Genomic DNA, 25,383 nt, shown 5'->3' on the forward strand with positions numbered 1-25,383 from the left:
TTTTTGTGCGTACGCCATTGAACGTGCGTTTTTTTAAAATAATTTTTATAATTTGGACATTTCTGCATGCGTTGATACCACATATGTTTATTTTTATTTACACTCTTTTATTTTGTTACTAGGAAATGCCGGGTGATTTAAACTTTTAATTCAGAAGGAAATACCTGAAAGGGTTAACTTTTTTTTTTGCGAACTCATAGCTCCTATAGGGACCTATGAGCTTGCAATGGCTGATTACATACACAGATTGTTGCCTTGCCGTTGCATGGCAACAAGCTGTGTAATCGGCGGTTGATTGCTCCAGCCTATAACTCAGGCATGGAGCAATCAATCGGAGCCCGGACGCCGACGGAAGAAGGTAGGGACCTTCTTCTGTCCGTGTAGCTGATCGGGGCATCGCGATCTTATCGCGGTGACCCCGATCAGCCCGACTGAGCAGCCGGGAAGCATTTACTTTCACTTTTGATGCAGCGCTCAGCTTTGAGCGCCGCATCGGAAAGGGTTAATAGCGCGTGGCCAAACGATCGTGGCCGCGCGCTATTAGCCGCGGGTCCCGGCTGTGAATAGGCACCGGGACCGTCCCGCCGGGACTCCGCATTATAGACATGGATCGGACTTAGGACGTACTTATACGTCCTAAGTCCTTAAGGGGTTAAAAGGCATATGAACATTATAAAGACAGATTAATAAATAGCATAGGTCATATAGCCATTTATGGCACATATAATGAAGGAGGACTCAGGAAACACTGGAATAGAGTCTGCCACATAAGACAGAAAGGGTACAGGAGAGCAACTCCTGTACTGGGCAACCACAAACTCCCCAATAACAAAAGCCATCCTCAGCGTGCAGTCCTGGAGGGCGGATGAGATGAAATGACCACTGGAAGCCACACAATGCAATAGTAAAGACAGTTCACAGGGCTGATGAACTGGGGAAGAGTCCATGTGACATTTTTTTTAAACACGTCCATGCATGCTCAACAATAGGGTGTTTGAACTGGGATGAGACAAACAACATTGTTGATGAGACTATTACCGCTCTACAATTCTGGTACAGAAGAGTCTGTAGTAAAGGATCACAGCTTCAAGCCGGGCACATAAACTTACGCAAAATGGTTACAAATAGTTATTGGTTTGTCCACCAGGCACTTTTCTTGATCATTGCATTGAACCTGTAAAACAACAGTGGTACTTCCACAAAAACAAAGTCAGACTCACGACTTGTTGGTAATAAAGGAAACAAGATTATCACACATGAACTTATCCAGGAAATATGCCATCCCAACCTCGCCTGTCAGTGTGCTTCCTAGGCTGGGACATGTAGCGGGGCCCATGGGACGGTGCCTCTCCAGAGGACTGACACGAGTGTTCCAAGATACATGAGACAGTTTGGAATCAGTGATGGTAGGGCTCACTGTGACTACCATCTGCACCGCTGCAGCTTGCGCCACTGGGGGCCAAAGTGGTTGGTGCCTCTTGGGCTGGCCAAATCTCCTCCTCAGCAGGAGTAGGCCGAGGCAATTTAGTCAGTGCCCGATGAGTAGGCCAAACCTCCTCAAGGCCAGGACTAGGCCTGGGCACATCTGAAGACTTCTTACTTGTTCCAGGTTGGTGGGAGCCATGGTGGGTGCCTCGGGCAGGAACTCTTCTTCTTGACAAGTATCTTTGGCCTTAGGGGACAACCAGCCAAAGTGGTCCGCATTCCAATCTTCTGATGGAAAATAGACAAAAGGAAGTTGTGTCGGGTACTTTGGACGGGTTACCGCTGCCGCCCACTCTCCTCTCACACTGCAGACCAGAGTATATTCCACTATCTCCCCGCTCTGCAGAGAATGTAGTGGTGGTGGGAGATAGTATCTCTTGACCGCCCTCCGATTCTATAGGGGTGGCTCTCCCTCTCTGGGGTGTTCCAGCATCCAGCATCCTGGCTTTCAAGACATTTAGTGTCCTTTTGCTGCGCTTGGCGCGCTTCATACAGCAATTTTCACCCTCCTCCTCTGTGCCCTCATCTCTTCCACTATGGCAGCTACCTGGGCCTCTGGCTTAGCCCTCTCAGACTGGGCTGTCAGAACTGGGGGATGAGTCTTCCCTGGCAGGGGTAGGAGGTACTGCCTCATGTAATTTGATTACTTGAGGCTCGTTGCCAAATATCCACTGGGGCAGTGGTGGTGACTGGGGGCATTATGTGGTCTTCTGGACCATTGGGGGGGTTAGAAAAAGTGGCCTCAGTCGGGGCACTTACATCCAACTCCTCGGTGTAGATCTCTGCTTAGGATGCCCAATTCTGGTGGTGTGGGGACAGCCTCCCCGGGACGATGCAGGCGTTCCGCTTGCCGCAGTCTCTGTCCACTCTCTGCGATCATCTGGCAGGGACTTCCAGGCAGGATTCTTCGGCCCGATTGATATCCTCTGCAGCTGGTCCACCAACTCTTGAAAGACTGGAGCCGTGGCCACTGCGGCCTTTCAGGCCCTAGGCGCCATCTTAGGACTCTTGGATTTCGTGCTCCGCCATGTTGCTCTCTCCACTGACTTCTGGCAGACTGAAGAGGTCGGAAATATGTCAGCGGTGTGTCCCCCGACTTCAACACCCCTGGCAACAAAGGGCAGATCTTTCTGGTTCCACTTAGGGCTCGGGACGGCAACATGACTTCCACGCCCAGGGGTGGGACGCTGACCAGTGTGGACTTTTTCACGCGCTTCTCCTCAACATCTTTAACTCTTTAATGTACAGCCAGCATTTGGGTATGCAGCACAACTTTGGCCCGTATTTTACATATGGCAGGCCCAACTTTTATACGGTTCACAATGACAGACAGTAAACGTTTCTTCACCTCCCCTCTATTTCACAAGCGCTTTGCCACATACAAGTTTCACTGACAAAATCCTGTACACTTTCTGGCACAATTTCTGTCACTCGTACGTTTTTCTCTGCACTACTGGACACAGTTCAAACTGAGGGGGGGGGGGGTACTTTTTGCATAAGGCGCACACCCGCATCCTGTTCGTGATGCCACAAGTTGTGGTGAGGTTGTGATGAAGGGCAGATGTTATTAACCTAGGGGCAGATGGAATTATCCCCTTGTATTCTTAACGCCAGGGCGTGGTTATTCTATATCAAAACCCGAGGTATGGCTGCGGGTTCCTGGGCTGGGTGCAGGGCAAATGTATCACTCCGATAAAAAGTTACGGAACAACAGCAGCTTTAATGAGGTAGGCAGATGGAATAGTCCTTACAGCTCAGTTAGGCCCAAGGAGATGACCAGTGACTTAGGAAACTTGTGGACTCACTGGGACTTGTAGTGGACTTGGACTGTATTATGCAGACCCACGCTGACTTTACCAGATTTCACTGACTTGACTATGACTGACTAGGCTTCACCCCTGTGACTGCTTACCAGGCTTTCATGTTCACCTGAAGGGGCACTTGGTTGATGGAAGCACGGCTGCGTGGTTAGGACTTGGGTCTCTAAAAATAAAAATCCAATGACGCATTTTGGAGGCTCAGTCCTACTTCCTCAGATTGGCTCCAATCTGAGGAAGGAGGACTGAGCCTCCGAAATGCGTCATTGGATTTTTTTTTACTAATAAACATAGTGCTATTGGGCACTTTGACTTTCCTTCAGCATCTGGCTTGGTATTTTTAGAACTAAGAACAGCGCCCACAGACAAGGTTCCTCTTTCTGCTGTTTTCTTCCCTCTCAGGTCTTGACTGTACTGCTCCTCAGCTAAACCAGAACTGTCTAAGCTGGCTCCTCCCTTGTATTTATGGGAGCAATTTGGAGGACTCCCATAGGTCACTACACAAGTCACCTGGTCACTGACACCTTCCCTGGTTACATGGGACTTGGTAACAACATTTAAAGGCATATGAACATTATAAAGACAAATTAATAAATATCATAGGCCATTTAACCATTTATGGTACATATAATGAAGGTGGACTCAGGGGACACTGACATAGAGTCTGCCACACAGGACAGAAAGGGTACAGTACAGGAGAGCAACTCCTGTACTGGGACACCACAGGATGATATAGTCAGGGGGTGTAAATGCTGTACTTTGAGGGGCATATATGACTAAAACACTTGATATTCACTCCCATTATTAAAATTAAGGTGAAGCCTTTCTGAATTGTCAGACAAACTATAAACCCTCATATCTTGGGAACAAGGATACATATTTAACCTGTTGGGGAAGGAGGCCATACCTGTATGTCCTCGACCTGCTTCCCTTCTATGACGATGTCATAGCGGGTTGGTCTGGGCGGCTATCTGCCACCGAGACCCATGTCTAATGCCGGACATCACCAATCACGGTGATGCCTGGCATTAACCTCTTAAATGTCTAAAGAGAAAGCAAAGTGTCTCGGTTGCTCAGTCAGACTGTTCGAGACCGCCGCTGTAAAATCATGGCATCCCGAACAGCTCAGAGGACTGGAGGAGGGTTCATACCTGCTCCTCTCCATCCAATCAGCGATCTGCTGCTCCGTGCCTGCTCTCCAGGCTGGAGAAGCAGGGGGCTGATAACAATGATCAATGCTATGCTATGGCTTATCATTGAACAGTGTATGGAATCAGAAGATTGCATGTTATAGTCCCCTATGGGGACTAAAAAATGGTGTAAAAAAGTTTTAAAAAAAAGTTAATAAATGTGAATTAACCCATTCCCTAATAAAAGTTTAAATCACCCCCCCCCCCTTTTCCCATAAAAAAAAGTAAACAAAAATAAACATTAACATATGTGGTATCACCGCGTGCATAAATGTCTGAACTCTAAAAATATAATGTTAATTAAACCGCAAGGTCAATGCCATACAAGTAAAAAATATTCCAAAGTACCCATACCCTAATTTTTTTAAATAAAAAACGATCAAAAAGTAGAAGAAAAAAAAAACAGTATTGCAAAGTAAAATTGATGGAGCATAAAAAAAAAGCGTTATGATTTTTAGAAGGAGAGAAGGAAAAAATGAAAGTGCAAAAATGAAAAATTGCTCCATCCTCAAAGGGTTAAATCTCAACTTCATAGCCCTAGATCAGGATACAAATTTTCCAGAAGTGCTATACAAGTCTATGGGACTTCCAGGATATCCATTTCCTGATCGATTTAGTCTTCGGCAAGTCTCGAGCTTTGAAATTGCTAACGGTGAACCAAAATTGGAGTTATGCTTTAAAGAGAAAATCAATAGGGAACTTTTTTGGGTATGTAATAGAAAAAGTAGTAGCTCATGGAGAGCATTTAATAGAGGTTTTGGAGGCAGGTCAACTAGATGAGAAATGGTTGAATCTACCATTGATTAAATTATTGGTATGTAGTTGGAAATGGCTCGTAAGAGATTTTAGGAAGATTTGAAAGATTGATGAGAAGTGGAATCAGGAGGCTACAGGTGTTTTTGGGAGAAAAGTTGAAAACATGGCTGATGTTGAAGCACAAGTTTAATCTCTTAAATATTGCTGGATTAGGTCCCTTTCACACTGCTCCCTGTCAAGAATGTTTGTCAAAAACATTTTTCTTTTTTCTGACTTTAACGGCCCTTGTCATGATGGGGAGCAATGGGTAACAACGGGTCCCGGCAGCTCGCATTTACTATTATGGGGGCCGCCGAGCGCCGTTATAAATAGCAGGAGAAAAAGACGGCACAAGCAGTAATTTTTCTCCCGCTTTTCTACACGGCTCTCCTAATGGCCGTCACACTGCCGTGTACTAACAGCAGTGTGAAAGAAGCCTTAACTATTAGTTTTTTCCCTTCTGTTACAGTAAAGAATGATACATTTTTGAATATTAGACTTGAATATATACAAGAAAAATATCAATAATGACTTTAACTGTTTGTAACTATAAAACATTAAGGAAAGCAAAATAACATCTATGGATTGATTAATGTAAAAGTCCCCAAGCTGCTAAACACATAAATAAAACTGTGAAGAATACTACCTTCCAAACAGCAGATTCTCCAGAGGCCAGAATGTGTCAGCCCTCCAGGGTCTTTCTTATCTTTCAGTGGAGTTTCCTCACTTGATATATTAGTGGTATTGCAAATGAAGGCCCTGGCATACAGCCAGTAATCAGTTCCTATTGCGATTGTCATCAGCCCAAATGCAGCAAAAGCTCCTACCGTGGTCAGAAGAATCTGAACCCCTTTTTCACACCACACCATTCTACCTTCATTCCACCTCTTCCACGACTCCAGGGTGACAGGTTGGGGGTTTCCAATTCACACGAGAATTAGTTTTTGATAGAAGAAGCTCAATGTCTTCTTCTTTGGTAAAATGTGTGCTCTTTGGTCGGTTCTACCTTCTTCTGGTCTTATTTTACCTTAGGCCTTCAATGTCAGCAGAAACTCAAATGCTTTTGCCAGAGGACAAGAGAAGCCACTGAATTGCTCAGGACTATCTTCTCAAAAAGCCTCAAGTTGTGTTCCATTGACTGTCTAGGCTAAGATCCATGGGTTTCAAGGTCAATCTTTTTTGGATTCCTCTTGCATTACTAGGAACTGTTGGAGACATAAAGAAAAATATTGTCATTTTACTCTTTCATTTAACTTTTATTCTACAATGCAAGAAGAATAGGAGACAAAACAGATAATTACACAGGAGCTTTTGGGTACTTTTTTTTTCTTAACCTCATAATACAAGCCCCATATTTAAAGATATTATTGTGCTTTTAGGTGGCGACTTTATTATTATAAGAGCACCAGAAACATATGTTTGATAAATGTCTTAATATCAAGCATTTGAATTTATAATAACTTCATGGAGAAAACAATCTTCAGCCCCAGATGTTGTGGTACATTATATCTCAAGAACTGTTCCTTGACGAAGGTACCTTGAAAATTTAATATTGCTTGAAAACTAAGTCATCAAACTTGTCAGAGAAACTGACTGTGGTGCCTAACAGGAAATTAGAACTTCGTTTTCAGTTTATAAACAACTTTAGCTCTATTGTGATTGTTTGCTATGGATTTCACGGGCACTTTTCTTTTAGGCCATGTTCACACCACATTTTTTCAGCCATTTTTATACCAAAAAAAGGCAGTTTTTTAGTTAGTTCAATTGGATTCAATGGAATAACTACTGGCAATGGACACATTGTATAATTATACTGTAATGTTATAGTGTACTGTTATTAGTGTAACTGTTATCTGCTAACAAAAAAAATTTCCCTTTTTTAAAGTAAAAAGACAGGAACAAAATAACTGTGTGTGAACATTGCCTCAGTCTGTATTCGCACACATTATACATGCTCCAGTTTTTAAGCAAAACACAGCACAGAAACACAAAAGAGAAACATAGTGTACTTCCTTATTTTACACATTTCGACCCATTGCATTGAGTTAACAAAAATACATAACAAAACTTAAGTGTGAACCTACCCATAGAAAGTTAAAATGAATTAGGCCAGAGAACAGGGCATCCGTTTTCATGTCTCTAGATGCACAGGCTGCTCTACCCAGGCATCCGTTTTCATGTCTCTAGATGCACAGGCTGCTCTACAAAGCAGCAAACGAACCTTTAAAGCCACATTTCATATTGGCTTATTTGATGGAAAACAAGCTTTTGTACTATGCTGAACACATAGCCTTCTCCTGCTTTTTATAATGAAAAATTTAATAAGTCAAAATTCATAAGTCCATTAATCCTCACACTACATCGCAGATATCCAGGTCTGACATTCTGGTACAATTTGGTTTCATTTTGTTTTTATATCAGTAACTGTTCCTTTACTGCTACACATCTTTTTTCTGCTATAGTTTAATCCCTTAAGGACAATGGATGTAAATGTACATCCTGGTGCCCTGGTACTTAAAGGTGTTATCCGGTCAAAGAGCAGCACTTGCATTCTATGCGGGGCTGTGTCTCCAGTCTCGGAACAATGAAAAGTTGTAAATTTTGTGAGAAATCAGAAAAATATAATGTGAATTAAAACCACAGACATTGGGTGAGTTTAGGGTTAATATTGTACATTCCCATTTATAATTTATATAATAGTTGGCTATATGGCTCCTCTTTTCAAAATGCCACTTTTATTTCGGAATAATTGCTTTTTGGATCCAACTCTATTAATCATTAAATTATCATACTGTCATATATCCCTAAACTGACCCAATGCCTGTGGTTTTAATTCACATTACATTTTCCTGATTTCTCACAAAATGTACAACTTTTTATTGAAATAAATAAAAGTTAAATTTTAAATATTAGGGCTTCCGAGTTTGGGAAATTAGTCCCAGTAGGGCGAAAGCCTGAATGGGAATTTGAGAAAGTGTTATATATCCCGGGGAGACACCCTATGGGTAATTTGAATTTTCAAGTCTCGGAAAGCTCTTTGTTTCCATGACTGGAGATGTAGCATAACACCACGCCCCTCGTGACATCACGCCACGCCCCCTCCATTCATGTCTATGAAGTCCACCACGCCCCCTCTGATAGACATGAATAGAGGGGCTGTGGCGCTACGTCATGTCCCCAGTACTGGAAACAAAGATCTCTTCGAGACTGGAGATGTAGCCTCGCAGAGAATGCGGATGCTGCATGGAGTCCCAGCGGCAGGCTCCCCGTGATCATACATCTTATTCCCTATGCTTTGGATAGGGCTTAAGATGTCTTTGGCTAGATAACCCCTTTAATGCACAAGAAAAGGCATAGGCAACCTTCGGCACTGCAGATGTTTTGGACTACATTTCCCATGATGCTTTTGCAGCATTTTGGCTTTAAGAGCATCATGGGAGATGTAGTCCAAAACATCTGCAGTGCTGAAGGTTGCCTATACCAGCACTAGAATGTACAAATACATCATGAGCGGCTTCATTGACTGTAAGTGGCGGCTGCTATCAGCAGCCATGCACGTACAGTCATTGAGGGAGAATGACGATCTTTCCACTATCTGACATTAACCCCTTATGTGCCATGATTTATAGCGATCACTGCACTTAAAGAGGTACTCCAGTGAAAAAACATTTTTTTTTTTTTTTTTTAAATCAACTGGTGCCAGAAAGTTAAACAGATTTGTAAATTATTTCTATTAAAAAATCTTAATCCTTCCTGTACTTATTAGCTGCTGAATACTACAGTGTAAATTATTTTCCGTTTGAAACACAGAGCTGTCTGCTGACATCATGAGCAGAGTGCTCTCTGCTGACATCTCTGTCCATTTTATGAACTGTCCAGGGTAAAAGGAAATCCCCAAAGCAAACATATGCTGTTCTGGAGAGTTCATAAAATGGACAGAGATGTCAGCAGAGAGCACTGTGCTTGTGATGTCAGCAGACAGTTCTGTGTTTCAAAAAGAAAATAATTTCCACTGTAGCATTCAGCAGCTAATAAGTACAGGAAGAATTAAGATTTTTTAATAGAAGTCATTTACATATCTGTTTAACTTTCTGGCACCAGTTAATTTAAAAAAAATAAATAAATCACCGGAGTACCCCTTTAAGTACCAGAATGATTATCCCCCTATTCGGTTGACAACCCCTCAACATGTTTTAAGTAGCAGAATATTGGTTTTATTTTCAATTTCTTCCCACAAATAAAAACATTTTTATTGCACCATAGTTTTATGGTAAATTGTCATAACAAAGTATAATTGGTTAAACGCAAGAAGAAAAAAAAAAACAGATATCGGTCTCTGAATAAAAACGCAAAAATGAAATTGCTGTGTTCTAAGGGCAAAATGGCAGATTCAAAAACTTTGAAAAAAAATCACACAGGAGAGAGCACAGAGGAGTCCTATCAGACAGGAGAGAGCACAAAGGAGTCATATCAGAAAGGAGAGAGCACAGAGGAGTACTATCAGACAGGAGAGAGAGCACAGAGGAGTCCTATCAGACAGAAGTGAGCAGGGAGGAGTATTATCAGAAAGGAGAGAGCACAGAGCAGTACTATCAGACAGGAGAGAGCACAGAGGAGTACTATCAGACAGGAAAGAGCACAGAGGAGTACTATCAGACAGGAGAGAGCACAGAGGAGTACTATCAGACAGGAGAGAGCACAGAGGAGGGCTATCAGACAGGAGAGAACACAGAGGAGTACTATCAGACAGGAGGGAGCACAGAGGAGTGCTCTCAGACAGGAGAGAGCACAGAGGAGTACCATCAAACAGGAGAGAGTAAAGAGGAGTGCTAGCCCACTGTCACTTACTGGACTTTGTCCATGCCTGTGCTTCAGCCTGGACAAAGCAATGCTTTCTATAGAAAAGGAAATAACATTTTCAGAATTCCGCACGAAAATTCCATAGTGTGAACATAGCCTTTAAGAGTACCTGTCACCAAACTAAACTTTTAATATATTGTTCCTTATGTAATTATAAGAAGCTTTGCTATTTACTGGCTGTTAGAATGCTCAACCTTTATTTGTTTTTAAAGGGGTATTTCGGCTATAGACATCTTATCCCTTCAATAGAAATGAATGGAGGGGGCGGGGCATGACGTCACGAGATGGCGTGGAGTGACATCACGTCTCCAGTCCCGGAAACAAAGAGGTTTCCGAGACTGGAGCAGCAGCCACGCAGAGAAGGCCAGATGCTGCACAGAGATCGCGTGGAGTCCCAGCAGTGATCTCCCTTGTGATCAGACATCTTATTCCCTATCCTTTGGATAGGGGATAAGATGTCTATGGCTGAAATACCCCTTTAATGTAACTGAAAAAATGGCCACTAGGTGGCACTATTCTGTCCCCTGCCGCAAGTCAAACAGTTAGTTGTGGGTGCGGGGCATGGCGAGGCACAGCTCTCGCAGGCTTCAGTGACGTTGAGCCTGCTGGGGAACGCCCACTTTTTTCTGCTGGGAGCTCACACAATTTGAGCAAGGAGCAAGGGGAAAGGTATGATACAGAGCTTTTTAAAGCTCAGAAAAAAATGTTTAATGGCAGGAGGGGTATGAGAAGTAGTTAGTGAATATAATCTAAGTTGGTTTAGAAAATATGGTTTGATGACAGGTACTCTTTAAGATAAAATCTTGTAGAACGACATCTGATCTATTTTGGTGAGCTACTAGGTCCAGCACAAATATTAGGATTCTCATTTTATTTATATCATACTAACTGAGTACCTGGCATTGCCCGGTTTTTCCTTCCTCGTCCTTGTTGGGGAGGAAAATCAAAAAAGGAGGAAGCTTTTGACTTCATATCCCATCCTCATATAGTGTTGTCATATCCCAACCACATATCCTGTCCTCATATCCTGTCCTCATATCTCAACCTCATATCCCGTCCTCATATCCCATCCACTTATCTCAACCTCATATTCCGTCATCATATGCCAACCTCATAACTCGTCCTCCTATCTCAACCACATATCCCGTCCTCATATCTCGACCTCCTTTTACGACCTCCTATCCCAACCTCATATCCCGTTCTCATATCCTGACATCCTATCCTGTCCTCCTTTCTTGACCTCATATTCCATACTCATATCCCGACCTCATATCCCATCATCATATCTCGACCTCCTATACTCTTTGTGAGATGGGGTGTGGCTTGCAAGCCGGATTGACACATTCACCAGGAGATGCAAAGCGGAGCTTGTGGAGAAAGGTACTGGAAGTCCATATACTCACATGGGACTTGAAACAAAAAACAATCTTTTGTGTAAGGTGTAGGTAAGGGTTAATTTAACTATCATATCTTTCTATTTTACATATAAGTAATATGTGTACCAGGTATTATTGAAATATCTCCAGCCGTACAGAAGTTATGTGGGAATATACATTTACCATTGATTTGCATGGGACTTTAAACAAAAACCCTGACCCTCACAAATGGGGGTAATTAAGGGTTAAATTAACTATTCTATAATTTAAGTGGACATATAAGTAACATATGACCAAATATTATCGAAATATCTCTAGACGTTTGGAAGCTATGCAGTAACATACGTTTCCCATATACTTGTATGGGACTTTAAGCAAAAACCCTGAACCTGGCAAATAGGGTTGAGTAAGGGTTAAATGATCTATCCTATGTTTGTTGTTGACATATAAGTAACATGTGTGCCAAGTTTCATGTTAATAGCATCAGCCGTTTGGACGTGATGCTGGAACATACACACATACACACATTGGCCCTCATTTACTATTGCAAACCTGACATGTTTTGTCGGGTTGTGTGCCAGATTCTGTTGCATTGTGCCAGAAATTCTGTCTGCAACAGATTTTGCGCCAGATTTTGCGCCAGAATTGAAAAAACCCCAACTAACTCTCCTTTTTGCTAAGAAAACCTGAAAATGGGGCGTGGCTTCCGGGAAAAGGGGGCTTGGTCTCCGAAAAGGTGCGTGTTCCCGACATTTTCACAAAAAAACAACATATTAACTAAGGTTACAACATAAAATGTGGTGGATTTGAGCTGAGGAAAACCAGACAGATCAGAGCATGTGTAAGAAAAGAAAAGTGTAGTGAAAATGGAAAATGTAGGGAAACCTTAGTAAATAATGTGGAAAATAAATTGTAGGAAATTAAAACCCACAAAGAAACCTACACAACACTCTTAGTAAATGAGGGCCATTGAGTTTTATTTATATAACTAGCTGAGTACCTGGCGTTGCCTGGTTTTTCCTTCCTAATCCTTGTTGGGGAGGAAAATAAATAAAGGAGGAAGCTTTTGACTTCATATCCCATACTCATATGTTGTCATATGCCAACCCCATATCCCGTCCTCATATCTCGAGCTCCTATCCCGACCTCCTATGCTGACCTCCTATCCCTTCCACCTATCCCATCCTCCTATCCCGTCCTCCTATTCCGACCTCCTATCCCCTCCTCCTATCCTGTCCTCCTATCCCATCCTCATATACTGTCCTCATATCATCTCCTCCTATCTCAACCTCCTATCTTTACCTCCTATCCCGTCCTCCTATCCCATCCTCCTATCCCGTCCTCCTATCTCGACCTCCTATCCCGACCCCCTATCCCGACCTGCTATCCCGACCTCCTATCCCGTCCTCATATCCCGTCCTCATATCCTGTTCTCCTATCCCATCCTCCTATCTCGACCTCCTATCCTGTCCTCCTATCTCGACCTCCTATCCCGACTTTCTATCCTGTCCTCATTTCCCATCCTCCTAATTCGACCTCCTATCTCGTCCTCCTATCCCGACCTCCTATCCTGTCCTCCTATCCCATCCTCCTATCTCGACCTCTTATCTCGACATCCTATCCTGACCTCCTATCCCGGCCTGCTATCCCGACCTCCTTTCCCCTCCTCATATCTTGACCTCCTATCTCGACCTTCCATCCCGACCTCCTATCCCGACCTCCTATCTCGACCTCCTATCCTGACCTCCTATCCCAACCTCCTATCCAACCTCATATCCTGTCCTCATATCCTGTCCTCATATCTCGACCTCCTATCTCGACCTCCTATCTTGACCTCCTATCCCAACCTCCTATCCTGACCTCCTATCCCGACCTCATATCCCGACCCGTAATATGTGTACCAGGTATTGAAATATCTCCAGCCGTATGGAAGTTATGTGGGAACATACATTTACCATTGATTTGCATGGGACTTTAAACAAAAACCCTGACCCTCACAAATGAGGGTAGTTAAGGGTTAAATTAACTATCCTATATTTTAAGTGGACATATTAGTAACATGTGACCAAGTATTATCGAAATATCTCCAGCCGTTTGGAAATTATGCAGTAAAATATATTTCCCATAGACTTGTATGGGACCTTAACCCCTTAAAGGGGTACTCCGGTGAAAACTTTTTTTTCTTTTAAATCAACTGGTGGCAGAAAGTTAAACATATTTGTAAATTACTTCTATTAAGAAATCTTAATCCTTTCAGTACTAATTAGCTGCTGAATGCTACAGAGGAAATTCCTTTCTTTTTGGAACACTGATGACATCACGAGCACAGTGCTCTCTGCTGACATCTCTGTCCATTTTAGCAACCATGCATAGTAGATGCATAGTAGATGCATAGTAGATGTATGCTAAGGGCAGCATAGTGGCTCAGTGGTGAGCACAGCTGCCTTGCAGTGCTGGGGACTTGGGTTCAAATCCCACTAAGGACAACAATAAATAAAGTGTTGTTATTATTATAATAATGTCAGCAGAAAGAACTGTGCTCGTGATGTCATCAAAGAGCATTCCAAGAAGAAAACAATTTCCTCTGTAGTATTCAGCAGCTAATAAGTACAGGAAGGATTAAGATTTTTTAATAGAAGTAATTTACAAATATGTTTAACTTTCTGCCACCAGTTGATTTAAAAGAAAAAAGATTTTCACCGGAGTACCCCTTTAAGGACCCGGGGTTTTTCTGTTTTTGCATTTTCGTTTTTCCTCCTTACCTTTAAATAATCATAACTCTTTCAATTTTGCACCTAAAAATACATATGATGGCTTATTTTTTGCGCCACCAATTCTACTTTGTAATGACGTTAGTCATTTTACCCGAAAATCTACGGAAAAACGGAAAAAAAAAATTGTGAGACAAAATTTGAAAAAAAACGCCATTTTGTAACTTTTGGGGCTTCCGTTTCTACACAGTACATTTTTCAGTAAAACTGACACCTTCCATACGATAAAAATGACACCGTCCATATGATTAAAATGATACCCTATTATGTAGGTTTGATTTTGTCGGACTTCTGAAAAAAATCATAACTACATCCTGAAAATTAATACGTTTAACCCCTTCATGACCCAGCCCATTTTCACCTTCATGACCTGGGCATTTTTTGAAAATCTGACCACTGTCACTTTAAACATTAATAACTTTGGAATGCTTTTACTTATCATTCTGATTCCGAGATTGTTTTTTCGTGACATATTCTACTTTATGTTATCGGTAAAATTTCACTGATATTTGTATCCTTTCTTGGTAAAAAATCTAAAAATTTCATGAAAATTTTGAAAATTTAGCATTTTTCTAACTTTGAAAGTCTCTGCTTGAAAGGAAAATGGATATTCCAAATAAATTACATATTGATTCACATATAAAATATGTCTACTTTGTGTTTGCATTAAAAAATTGACAAGTTTTTACTTTTGGAAGACACCAGAGGGCTTCAAAGTTCCGCAGCAATTTTCCAATTTTTCTCAAGATTTTCAAAATCGTAATTTTTCAGGGCCCAGTTCAGGTTGGAAGTGGATTTTAAGGATCTTCATATTAGAAATACCCCATAAATGACCCCATTATAAAAACTGCACCCCCCAAAGTATTCAAAATGACATTCAGTAAGTGTTTTAACCCTTTAGGTGTTTCACAGGAATAGCAGCAAAGTGAAGGAGAAAATTCTAAATCTTCATTTTTTACACTCGCATTTTCTTGTAGACCCAATTTTTGAATTTTTACAAGGGGTAAAAGGAGAGAAATCACCCTAAAATTGGTAACCCAATTTCTCTTGAGTAAGGAAATACCTCATATGCGTATGTAAAGTGTTCGGCGGGCGCAGTAGAGGGCTCAGAAGGGAAGGAGCGACAATGGGATTTTGGAGAGTGAGTTTTTCTGAAAGGGTTTTTGGGGGGCATGTCCCATTTAGGAAGCCCCTATGGTGCCAGAACAGTGGACCCCCCCCCACATGTGACCCCATTTTGGAAACTATACCCCTCATGGAATTTAATAAGGGGTGCAGTGAGCATTTACACCCCACTGGCGTTTGACAGATATTTGAAACAGTGGACTGTGCAAATCCAAAATTTTATTTTTCATTTTCACAGACCACTGTTCCAAAAATCTGTCATACACCAGTGGGGTGTAAATGCTCACTGCACCCCTTATTACATTCCGTGAGGGGTGTAGTTTCCAAAATGGGGTCACATGTGGATATTTATTGTTTTGCGTTTGTCAGAACTGCTGTAACAATCAGCCACCCCTGTGCAAATCGCCTCAAATGTACATGGTGCACTCTCCCTTCCGGGCCTTGTTGTGCGCCCCCAGAGCACTTTGCGCCCACATATGGGGTATCTCCGTACTCAGGAGAAATTGCGTTACAAATTTAGAGGGTCTTTTTTCCCTTTTACCTCTTGTGAAAATGAAAAGTATAGGGCAACACCAGCATGTCAGTGTAAAAAATTTATTTTTTTACACTAACATGCTGGTGTAGACCGCAACTTCACCTTTTCATAAGGGGTTAAAGAAGAAAAAGCCCCCCAAAATTTGTAAGGCAATTTCTCCCGAGTACAGCGATACCCCATATGTGTCCCAAAACTGTTGCCCTGAAATACGACAGGGCTCCAAAGTGAGAGAGCACCATGCGCATTTGAGGCCTGAATTAGGGATTTGCATAGGGGTGGACATAGGGGTATTCTACGCCATTGATTCCCAAACAGGGTGCCTCCAGCTGTTGCAAAACTCCCAGCATGCCTGGACAGTCAATGGCTGTCCGGCAATACTGGGAGTTATTATTTTGCAACAGCTGGAGGCTCCGTTTTGGAAACAGTAGCATACCAGACGTTTTTCATTTTTTGGGGGGAGGGGGGCTGTGTAGGGGTATGTGTATATGTAGTGTTTTTTACTTTTTATTTTAGGTTAGTGTCAGTGTAGTGTAGTGTTTTTAGGGTACAGTCACATGGGCAGAGGTTCACAGCAAGTTTGCCGCTGGAAGTTTGAGCTGCAGCGCAAAATTTGCGCCATCTCAAACTTGCAGCACTCACTGTAAACCTCCGCCCATGTGAGTGTACCCTGTACATTCACATTGGGGGGAGGGGGCAAACATACAGCTGTTGCAAACTCCGAGCATGCCCTTTGGCTGTCCGTGCATGCTGGGAGTTGCAGTTTTGAAACTCTCAGAGGCAGCAGTGAGATCGCTTTACGGCGATCTCACTGCTGCCAATGAAGATGCCGCACTGCTGCCGGAAACTCACCTCCGGGACGCAGCGCCGCCGGGACCGCACGGAGGACGCCGGGACCGCACGGAGGACGCCGGGACCGCTCGGGACACCGCTCCGACGGGTAAGTGACGCCGGGGGACGGGTCAGGGACACTTAGCAGAGCAGAGCGGACTCACACACCGTGCTGCTAAGTATTCTGATAGCGAAACGCTGCTATCAGCTAGTCAGATTTGACCAGCTGATAGCAGCGATCACTGGGGGGGGTAGGGGATGAAACCCCCCGTGGTCGCACGGTAAGATGGCTGACTATCAGTGATAGCCACCATCTTTCCGGGCGCTGCGGGATGCCGCGAGTAGCGGCAGTAATGTCCATGACGTACCTGTTTGTGATGGGTCGGGAACACCTTGCCACCCATGACGTACAGGTATGTCAAAGGTCGGGAAGGGGTTAAAATTGTCATCTTCTGACCCCTATAACTTTTTTATTTTTCTGCGTATGGGGCCGTATGAGGGCTCATTTTTTGCGCCATGATCTGAAGTTTTTTGTGGTACCATTTTTGCATTGATAGGACTTTTTTTTCATTTTTTCATGATATAGAAAGTAACCAATAATACACTATTTTTAACTTTGGAATTTTTTCGTGCGTACGCCATTGACCGTGCGGTTTAATTAACAATATATTTTTATAAATCTGACATTTCCACACGCGGCGATACCACATATGTTTATTTTTATTTACAGTTTTTTTTTTTTTTTATGGGAAAAGGGGGTGGTTCAAACTTTTTTTTGTGAAGGTGTTAAATGATCTTTATTCACTTTTTCCCCCCACTATTTTAGCAATGTTATAGCTCCCATAGGGAGCTATAACACTGCACACACTGATCATTTACATTGATCAGTGGTTTCTCATAAGAAACCACCGATCAATGATTCTGCTGCTTCAATGCTCATGCCTGGATCTCAGGCACTGAGCAGTCATTCGGTGATCGGACAGGATGGAGGCAGGTAGGGACCCTCTGGCTATCATGTAAGCTGTTCGGGATGAAGCGATTTCGCCGCAGCGATCCCGAACAGCTCCCTGAGCTAACCGCCATGGTTTTACTTTCACTTTAGAGGCAGCGTTCAACTTTGAATGCCGCGTCTAAAGGGTTAATAGCGTGCGGCACCGCGATCAGTGCTGCGCGCTATTAGCCACGGGTTCCGGCCATTGTTAGAGGCCGGGCCCTGACCCGCTATGACACCGTGGCCCCGTGTTATAGAACGGGTGCGGGCTCATGACATATCGGTATGTCATGGGTCCTTAAGAGGTAAAACAAAAACCCTGACCCTGGCAAATGGGGGTAAGTAAGGGTTAAATCCCCTATCCAATGTTTGTTGTTGACATATAACTAACATGTGTGCCAAGTTTCATGTTAATATCTTTAGCCGTTTGGACGTGATGCTGGAACATACATACATACACACATTGAGTTTTATATATATAGATATATATTTATAACTAGCTGAGTACCCGGCATTGCCCGGTTTTTCCTTCCTAATCCTTTTTGGGGAGGAAAATAAACAAAGGAGGAAGCTTTTGCCTTCATATCCCGTCCTCATACATTGTTGTCATATCCCAACCCCATATCCCATCCACCTATCCCGACCTCCTATCTCGACCTCCTATCTCGACCTCCTATTCTGATCTCCTATCCCGACCTCCTATCCCGTCCTCATATCCCGTCCTCATATCCCGACCTCCTATCCCACCCTCCTATCCCGACCTCCTATACCGTCCTCCTATCTTGACCTCTTATCCTGTCCTCCTATCCCATCCTCATATCCCGTCCTCCTATCTCGACCTCTTATCTCGACCTCCTATCCCTACCTCCTATCCCAACCTCCTATCCCGAATTCCTATCCCGTCCTCCTATCCCATCCACCTTTCCCGTCCTCCTATCTTGACCTCCTATCTCGACCTCCTATCCCGACCTCCTATCCTGTCCTTCTGTCCCGACCTCCTGTCCCGACGTCCTGTCCCGACCTCCTGTCCCGACCTCCTGTCCCGACCTCCTATCCCGACCTCTTGTCCTGACCTCCTATCCTGTCCTCCTATATCGACCTCCTATCCCAACCTCCTATTCTGACCTCATATCCCGACCCGTAATATGTGTACCAGGTATTGAAATATCTCCAGCCGTACGGAAGTTATGTGGGAACATACATTTAACATTGATTCGCATGGTACTTTAAACAAAAAACCCCACCCTAACAAATGGGGGTAGTTAAGGGTTAAATTAACTATCCTACATTTTAAGTGGACATATAAGTAACATGTGACCAAGTATTATCAAAATATTTCCAGCCTTTTGGACGTTATGCGGTAACATATAATTCTCATATACTTGTATGGGACTTTAAAGGGGTTATCCAGGAAAAAACTTTTTTTTTATATATCAACTGGCTCCAGATTTGTAAATTACTTCTATTAAAAAATCTTAATCCTTTCAGTACTTATGGGCTTCTGAAGTTAAGGTTGTTCTTTTCTGTCTAAGTGCTCTCTGATGACACATGTCTCGGGAACCGCCCAGTTTAGAAGCAAATCCCCATAGCAAACCTCTTCTAAACTGAGCGGTTCCTGAGACACATGTCATCAGAGAGCACTTAGACAGAAAAGAACAACCTTAACTTCAGAAGCTCATAAGTACTGAAAGTATTAAGATTTTTTAATAGAAGTAATTTACAAATCTGTTTAACTTTCTGGAGCCAGTTGATATATAATTTTTTTCCCCCTGGATAACCCCTTTAAACAAAAACCCTGACCCTGGCAAATGGGGGTCGGTAAGGGTTAAATCACCTGTCCTATGTTTGTTGTTGACATATAAGTAACATGTGTGCCAAGTTTCATGTTGATATCTTTAGCCGTTTGGACGTGACACTGGAACATACACACATACACACATTCGGGACATTTATCATCGTTGCTTTGGTAAGCAAGTTCTGTAGGCATTTATTTCTTGCTTTGGTTTTTGCTTATGTGTGACACATTTATTATACTATCACAGCGGGTTGATAAATTTGGCTTACATAGGCAAAAACCAATAAATCATTTTTGAATACCATTTTTTTTAGCACACATAAGCAAAAAACAATAAATGACTTCAGAACACCAATTTGCAGCTTTGAAAAAATTTGATATATATATATATATATATATATATATATATATATATATATGTGTGTGTGTGTGTATGTTCATTGCATTTTTTAACCACTTTTCCCCCCCTAAACGTACTCATTTTTAGTTTTTTAGTTCTCATTTAAGATCCATGTATCCTGTTGACTACTTTAGATTCGGAGAAGTACAATGACCAACCTTTTTTTGGTTTAATGTTAATAAAATGGTTAACGAGGGCTTGTGGGGGAGTGTTTTTTTGGAATAAAATGTTTTTTTAAACGTGTTATTTTTTAATTTTTTATTTACTTGACAGGCTGGTGTTATTTAGGCTGGGGAGGGCCAGTAACAATGGTCCTAGTCCACCCTGGTAATGTCAGGCTGTTGCTGCTTGGTTGGTATTTGGCTGAGAATAAAAATAGGGAGAACCTTATGCTTTTTTTTGCATAAACAATTAAATATTTAAAAAAGAATGCATAGGGTTCTCCCTATTTTTATTTTCAGCCAAATACGAACCAAGCAGCAACAGCCTCACGTTACCACGGTGGACTAGGACCATTGTTACTGGCCCTCCCCAGCCTAAATAATGCCAGCCTGTTACCGCCTAGACCGAGGAGCGCCATTTTTGATGCTCCAGGCCTGTTGGTACCGGCTCTTCCTGGCACCCCTGTGGTGGTGGGTGCTGGGTAATAATTGGGGGTTAGCACTAGTTGCTTTTGAGGCTAACACTAAGCCTGGCTTAGTAATGGACTCCATCTATTAGACAGCTTCCACTACTAAACCTGTCAAGTAAATAAATAAAAAACATGTTTAAAAAAAATTATTCCAAAAAAACTATCTCCCACAAGCCCTTGTTAACCATTTTATTAACATTAAACAGAAAGGGAAAAAAATGCTGGTCATCGCCGCAGTCCACCGAATCCGAAGTAAGATACAAGGATCTGAAATGAGAAGAAAAAAAGAAAAGAAAAATAGGTTAATGTATTTATTGTCACAGGTCAATGCATCTCCCTTGCCGCACAACTACAACTCCCCGCATGACCTTACAGTAAGGACATGCTGGGAGTTGTAGTCATGTGGTGCGTGAGAGTGACAAGCTTGTCACCTATCCCCCACTGCACAGCTACAACTCCCAGCATGCCCTTACAGTAAGGACATGCTGGGTGTTGTAGTTGTGGGGCAGGTGACAAGCTTGTCACCTGCCCCACAACTACAACATCCAGCATGGGCATGCTGGGAGTTGTAGTCGTGCAAGCCAGGGAAGCGAGCGGTAACGCGCTCCGCTCCCTGGCTGGGGGTGATAAGAAAATCACTGTAATTTAATATTTCCTGCCGAGTCCCGTGACACAGAACCCGGCGGGAAATTTTAAATTACAGTAAAGTCTGCGGAGCTGTGGTAAGGAGCCCGGGCTGACATGACTCTGCAGCCGCCCAGGACATGTGCAGGAGCTGTCCCTGCCATCTCTCAGCATGTACCGTAGTGCTGAGGGATGGCAAGGACGGCTCCTACACATCTCCCCGCCCGGCTGCGGGAGTCCTGGGCAGCTGCAGAGTGATGTCAGCCTGGGCTCCTTACCACAGCGCCGCAGGGAAAATATATGATGGAGTCCCAGGCAGCTGCAGTGAGGCCAGCCCGGGCTCCTTTTAACATATAACGGAGCCGCAGAGTTTTAAGTCCCTACTGTCAGATCAAATTTCCCACCAGGTCCCGTGATTGGCTGCTCAGTTCCAGCCAATGATGGGACCCAGCGGGAAATATGAAATTAGTAGGGGATACAGAAACTCTGCAATGCTAAGGTAAGGTAAAAGGATCCCGGGCTGGCATCACTCTGCAGCCACCGGGCTCCATCTGATTCTATCCCCGCTATCCTAACATAATGACGGAGACACTGATTTACATCACCCCTTGTCTCCCACCCGCCCGTCATACATCTCCTGCCATCACAAGGGGTGATGTAAATCAGTGTCCCCGTCATTATGTTAGGGTAGCGGGGATAGAATCAGTCGGAGCCCGGGCAGCTGCAGGGTGATGCCAGGCCGGGCTCCTTTGTACAGTTGTAATATCATATTACCCGCTGGAGCCGTGACCATGGCTGCCAGAGGGAAATATAAAAATTTGCTCTCCAAAGTCGTTTTGTAAGCCAGCTCCGAGCTGGCTTACATTTACGCTGTTTTGGAGGGCTTGCGACTTTTTGTGCCACTTCCGCACTTGATAAATCTCTGACCACTGCAAAGTAAAAAATAAAATTTACTTTTGTACGCTCTTTTGTAGCTTTTTGCTTACAGCCAAAAGTCGCACAAAAATTTGCTTATGTGCTAATGTGACTTTTTGTGTGACTTTTGTAAGCAAAAAAAGAGCTCTAAATTCCTTGATAAATGTCCCCCTAGGTGTTTAATAAAGTGTGTGTTTTTTTATTTATTTTTGAGTACTACAGACTGTTCCATGCTGGGAGTAGTAGTACTGTACTAATAGACAGATCACCCCGGGTGTCAGGAGTGTCCTTTATATTGCAGAGATGCGGAGCAGCTCTCTACAGTGCTCGCATCTCTGCTCTGAACTCTGTGCCAGCCAGTGATGTGAATAGAAATTCACATCACTGATTCATATTTGCCACTCAGAGTGGAGTTGGATGCTGGATGGTGGCAGCCAATTACCACTCTCAGCGGGAAATATGAATCAGGGATGTGAATTTATATTCACATTACTGGCCGGCCTGGGTATAGTGCAGAGTGCAGGAGAAAGCTGCTCTGCATCTCATGGGTGAAGGATGATCGCAGCGGGTGTCAGGAGTAACACACACTGTGATCTGTCCTTAACTGCAGGTATTACTGCTCCCAACATGCTGTAGTACCTGCATTAATAGACAGATCGCAGCATGTGTCACTTCTGACACCTGTTGCGACCTGTCTATTAATGCGGGTACTACAGCTCCCAGCAAGGAGCAGTGTGTGCTGTATAAAGCCACTCTGCATCTCTGCAATATAAAGGACAATCACATCGGGTGTCAGAAGTGACACCCGGGGCGATCGGTCTATTAGTACAGGTACTAATACTCCCAGCATGGAACAGTCTGTTCCATGCTGGGAGTAGTACTACTACCTAAAAAATAAAAATTTTAAAATTTTAAAAAACAGACAAAAGTAAAATTATAAACAGACAAAATTTATTGTAAAAAATATATATTATTTTAACAATTAAATGGCCCCTTTCTGAATTTTTAATATTGCCGGCTACATTTTTAGGTCCCTGCCCGTCCACATAAATTGGTCCTTGTTTAAAAATGTATAACAATTTTGTTCTAAAAAATATAAGTTTTGTTAAATACAATTTTTTCCATCCCTACTGTATCTTTCTTCCATCCCTACTGTACGCCATTTTAGTAAAAAAAAAGTGTCTTCATCCCTTTTTTGGATTGGCAAAGTCCAAAAAAGAATAAAACCTCCTTCAAAAATGCCAAAGTTAAAACCCACATGGCATTTTCCTTGGCATTTTTTCACTCCCATAGACTTTTATATGAGAAAAACACCACAATTACAGTGAAAAGAAACACCATAGGCTCAACATGCCGTGATTTTGAAAAACTGCCAAGGAGCTGAAAAACGCCAACATTTTTTGAAAAAAACGACAAAAGGATTTAAAAAAAACACCAAACTGAAAAATGCAAAGTGGAAATGAAACTTTGCGACTTCTCACTGATTTACAGCTAACATCTGGCCACAGCGCTTTTTTTTACTGAAAATGCCATGGGGCATATTTGGTGTTTTTCTTTGCGTTTGTGCAAAAAAAAAAAACAATTGGAGACTTATCCTTAGAGGAGTAGTAATTTCAGCAGGAAGGTGGAACCACTATTTTTTGAGACAAATGGTTGGAGTCCAAGAGATAGGGCATAAAATGTCTGATCGCGGGGGTCCCCCCACTGGGGACCCCCGCAATCTCTCCTGCAGCACCCCCTGTCATCAGCCTCACTGAGCGATGATCACTCCATGTCTGATGACTTACGATGCAGGGGACAGAGTATCGTGACATGACGGTTCCGTCCCATCATGACATCACGCCATCCCATCATGATACTTTGGCCCCTGTATTGTGAGTCATCAGACACAGAGAGATTTTTGCTCTGTGAGGCTGATGACAAGAGGTGCTGCTTGAGAGATTGCAGGGGTCCCCAGCGGAGGGACCCCCCATGATCAGACATCTTATCCCCTGTCCTTTGGATAGGGGATAAGTTGTCTAGGGCCGGAGTACCCCTTTAATGTTGGCTATTCCCTCATAAAAGTGAGTTTGTCCTGCTTCTGGATGTGATTTTGATTGTTTTTGTAAGTGACTCATGGTCTACTCTCAATTGATGTTTTGTTTTGTATTATGCTTTTTATTAGGAACTGCCATTTCTTGGGAGCAAAAGCCAGGAGGATTGCAAAGGACCATTAGAGTTTGATCTCATAGCTTTATAGATATAGTGAGTTATAGTGATCAACTGTATATATTAGTGCTATTACTTGTCTTTTTTTGTTTCCTCTGGATGCTAATATACAGGTCCCACTTCCAATTTTATTCAATTTATATTTTAGGAACAAGGCAAAAGTATTAACTAAGTGGCTTGGTGAACAAAACATTGAAATCCATGGCCGACAAATTCATCAGCTGTGGTAAATCCTCAACAAGACAGAAATTGTGATAACCTCCAAGCACTGATTAGGCAAGAATTGGTTGTCATTATTAGGATTTGGCCCAGAAATCTGGCTCTGTTTCCTATAGAAAACACTAAAAACACTGACGCAGCAAACTTTGTGAATACCGATATTTGCCACAACTGTATGCTCTCACAAATGTTTCTTTGCTTAGGTTATGTTCACTTGGCCAAAAAATGGGTGGAATGTCCTCCCAGAAAACACGCGAGGACATTTGGCACATGTCGGTGTTCCGGCAGGCAAGGTATTTAGAGTCATTTTTTTTTGGGCTTACAAAAGTTGCACCAAAAAATTGCACGTGTGGCAAAAAGTTACAAACAGCCTTACCTAAACAAATTTCAGTTTTCACTTTGCAGTGGTCACGTATTTATGAGATGCAAAAGTCGCACATGGGGGAAAAAAAGTCACAATCCCATTTCAAAAAGTCACAAAGTCTGCTCCATGTCTGACCTAGAGTGCAAAACTCCCATACGTGAGCAAATTTAAAAAGTCACAAAAAAGTCTTGCAAAAGTCTCAGCTGCAATTTCTTTGTTTTGCATATGTGCTCCAAATTTATCAACCCCCTGTGATAGTATGATAAATATGTAGCACATAAGCAAAACTAAAGCAAAAATAAAATCACTTCAGAACTTGCTTATCAAAGCAAACAATGATAAATGTCACCCATAATTTAAATACATCACCAATAAAAAGTTTCATTAATTTTACAATTAAATGGCACTTTTATAAATGTTTAATGTTGTTGGCTACATTTTTAGGTCCCTGCCC

At 42.7% G+C, this 25,383-nt stretch overlaps 1 protein-coding gene across 5 annotated transcripts in view; it reads right to left on the reverse strand.

Moving 5' to 3' along the window:
* Positions 1–25,383, reverse strand: part of CACNG8 (calcium voltage-gated channel auxiliary subunit gamma 8) — a 124,357-nt gene that overhangs the window by 41,109 nt on the left and 57,865 nt on the right. For all 5 annotated transcript variants that reach the window (XM_056543000.1, XM_056543003.1, XM_056543004.1 and 2 more), the window contains one exon: positions 5,934–6,492. In XM_056543000.1, the coding sequence (XP_056398975.1) occupies positions 5,934–6,156 (223 nt within the window). In that variant the 5' untranslated portion in view covers positions 6,157–6,492. The remainder of the gene's footprint in view (positions 1–5,933; positions 6,493–25,383) is intronic.

This window comes from Hyla sarda, chromosome 10 (assembly GCF_029499605.1).
Source record: "Hyla sarda isolate aHylSar1 chromosome 10, aHylSar1.hap1, whole genome shotgun sequence".
In the NCBI taxonomy this organism is placed as follows: domain Eukaryota; kingdom Metazoa; phylum Chordata; class Amphibia; order Anura; family Hylidae; genus Hyla; species Hyla sarda.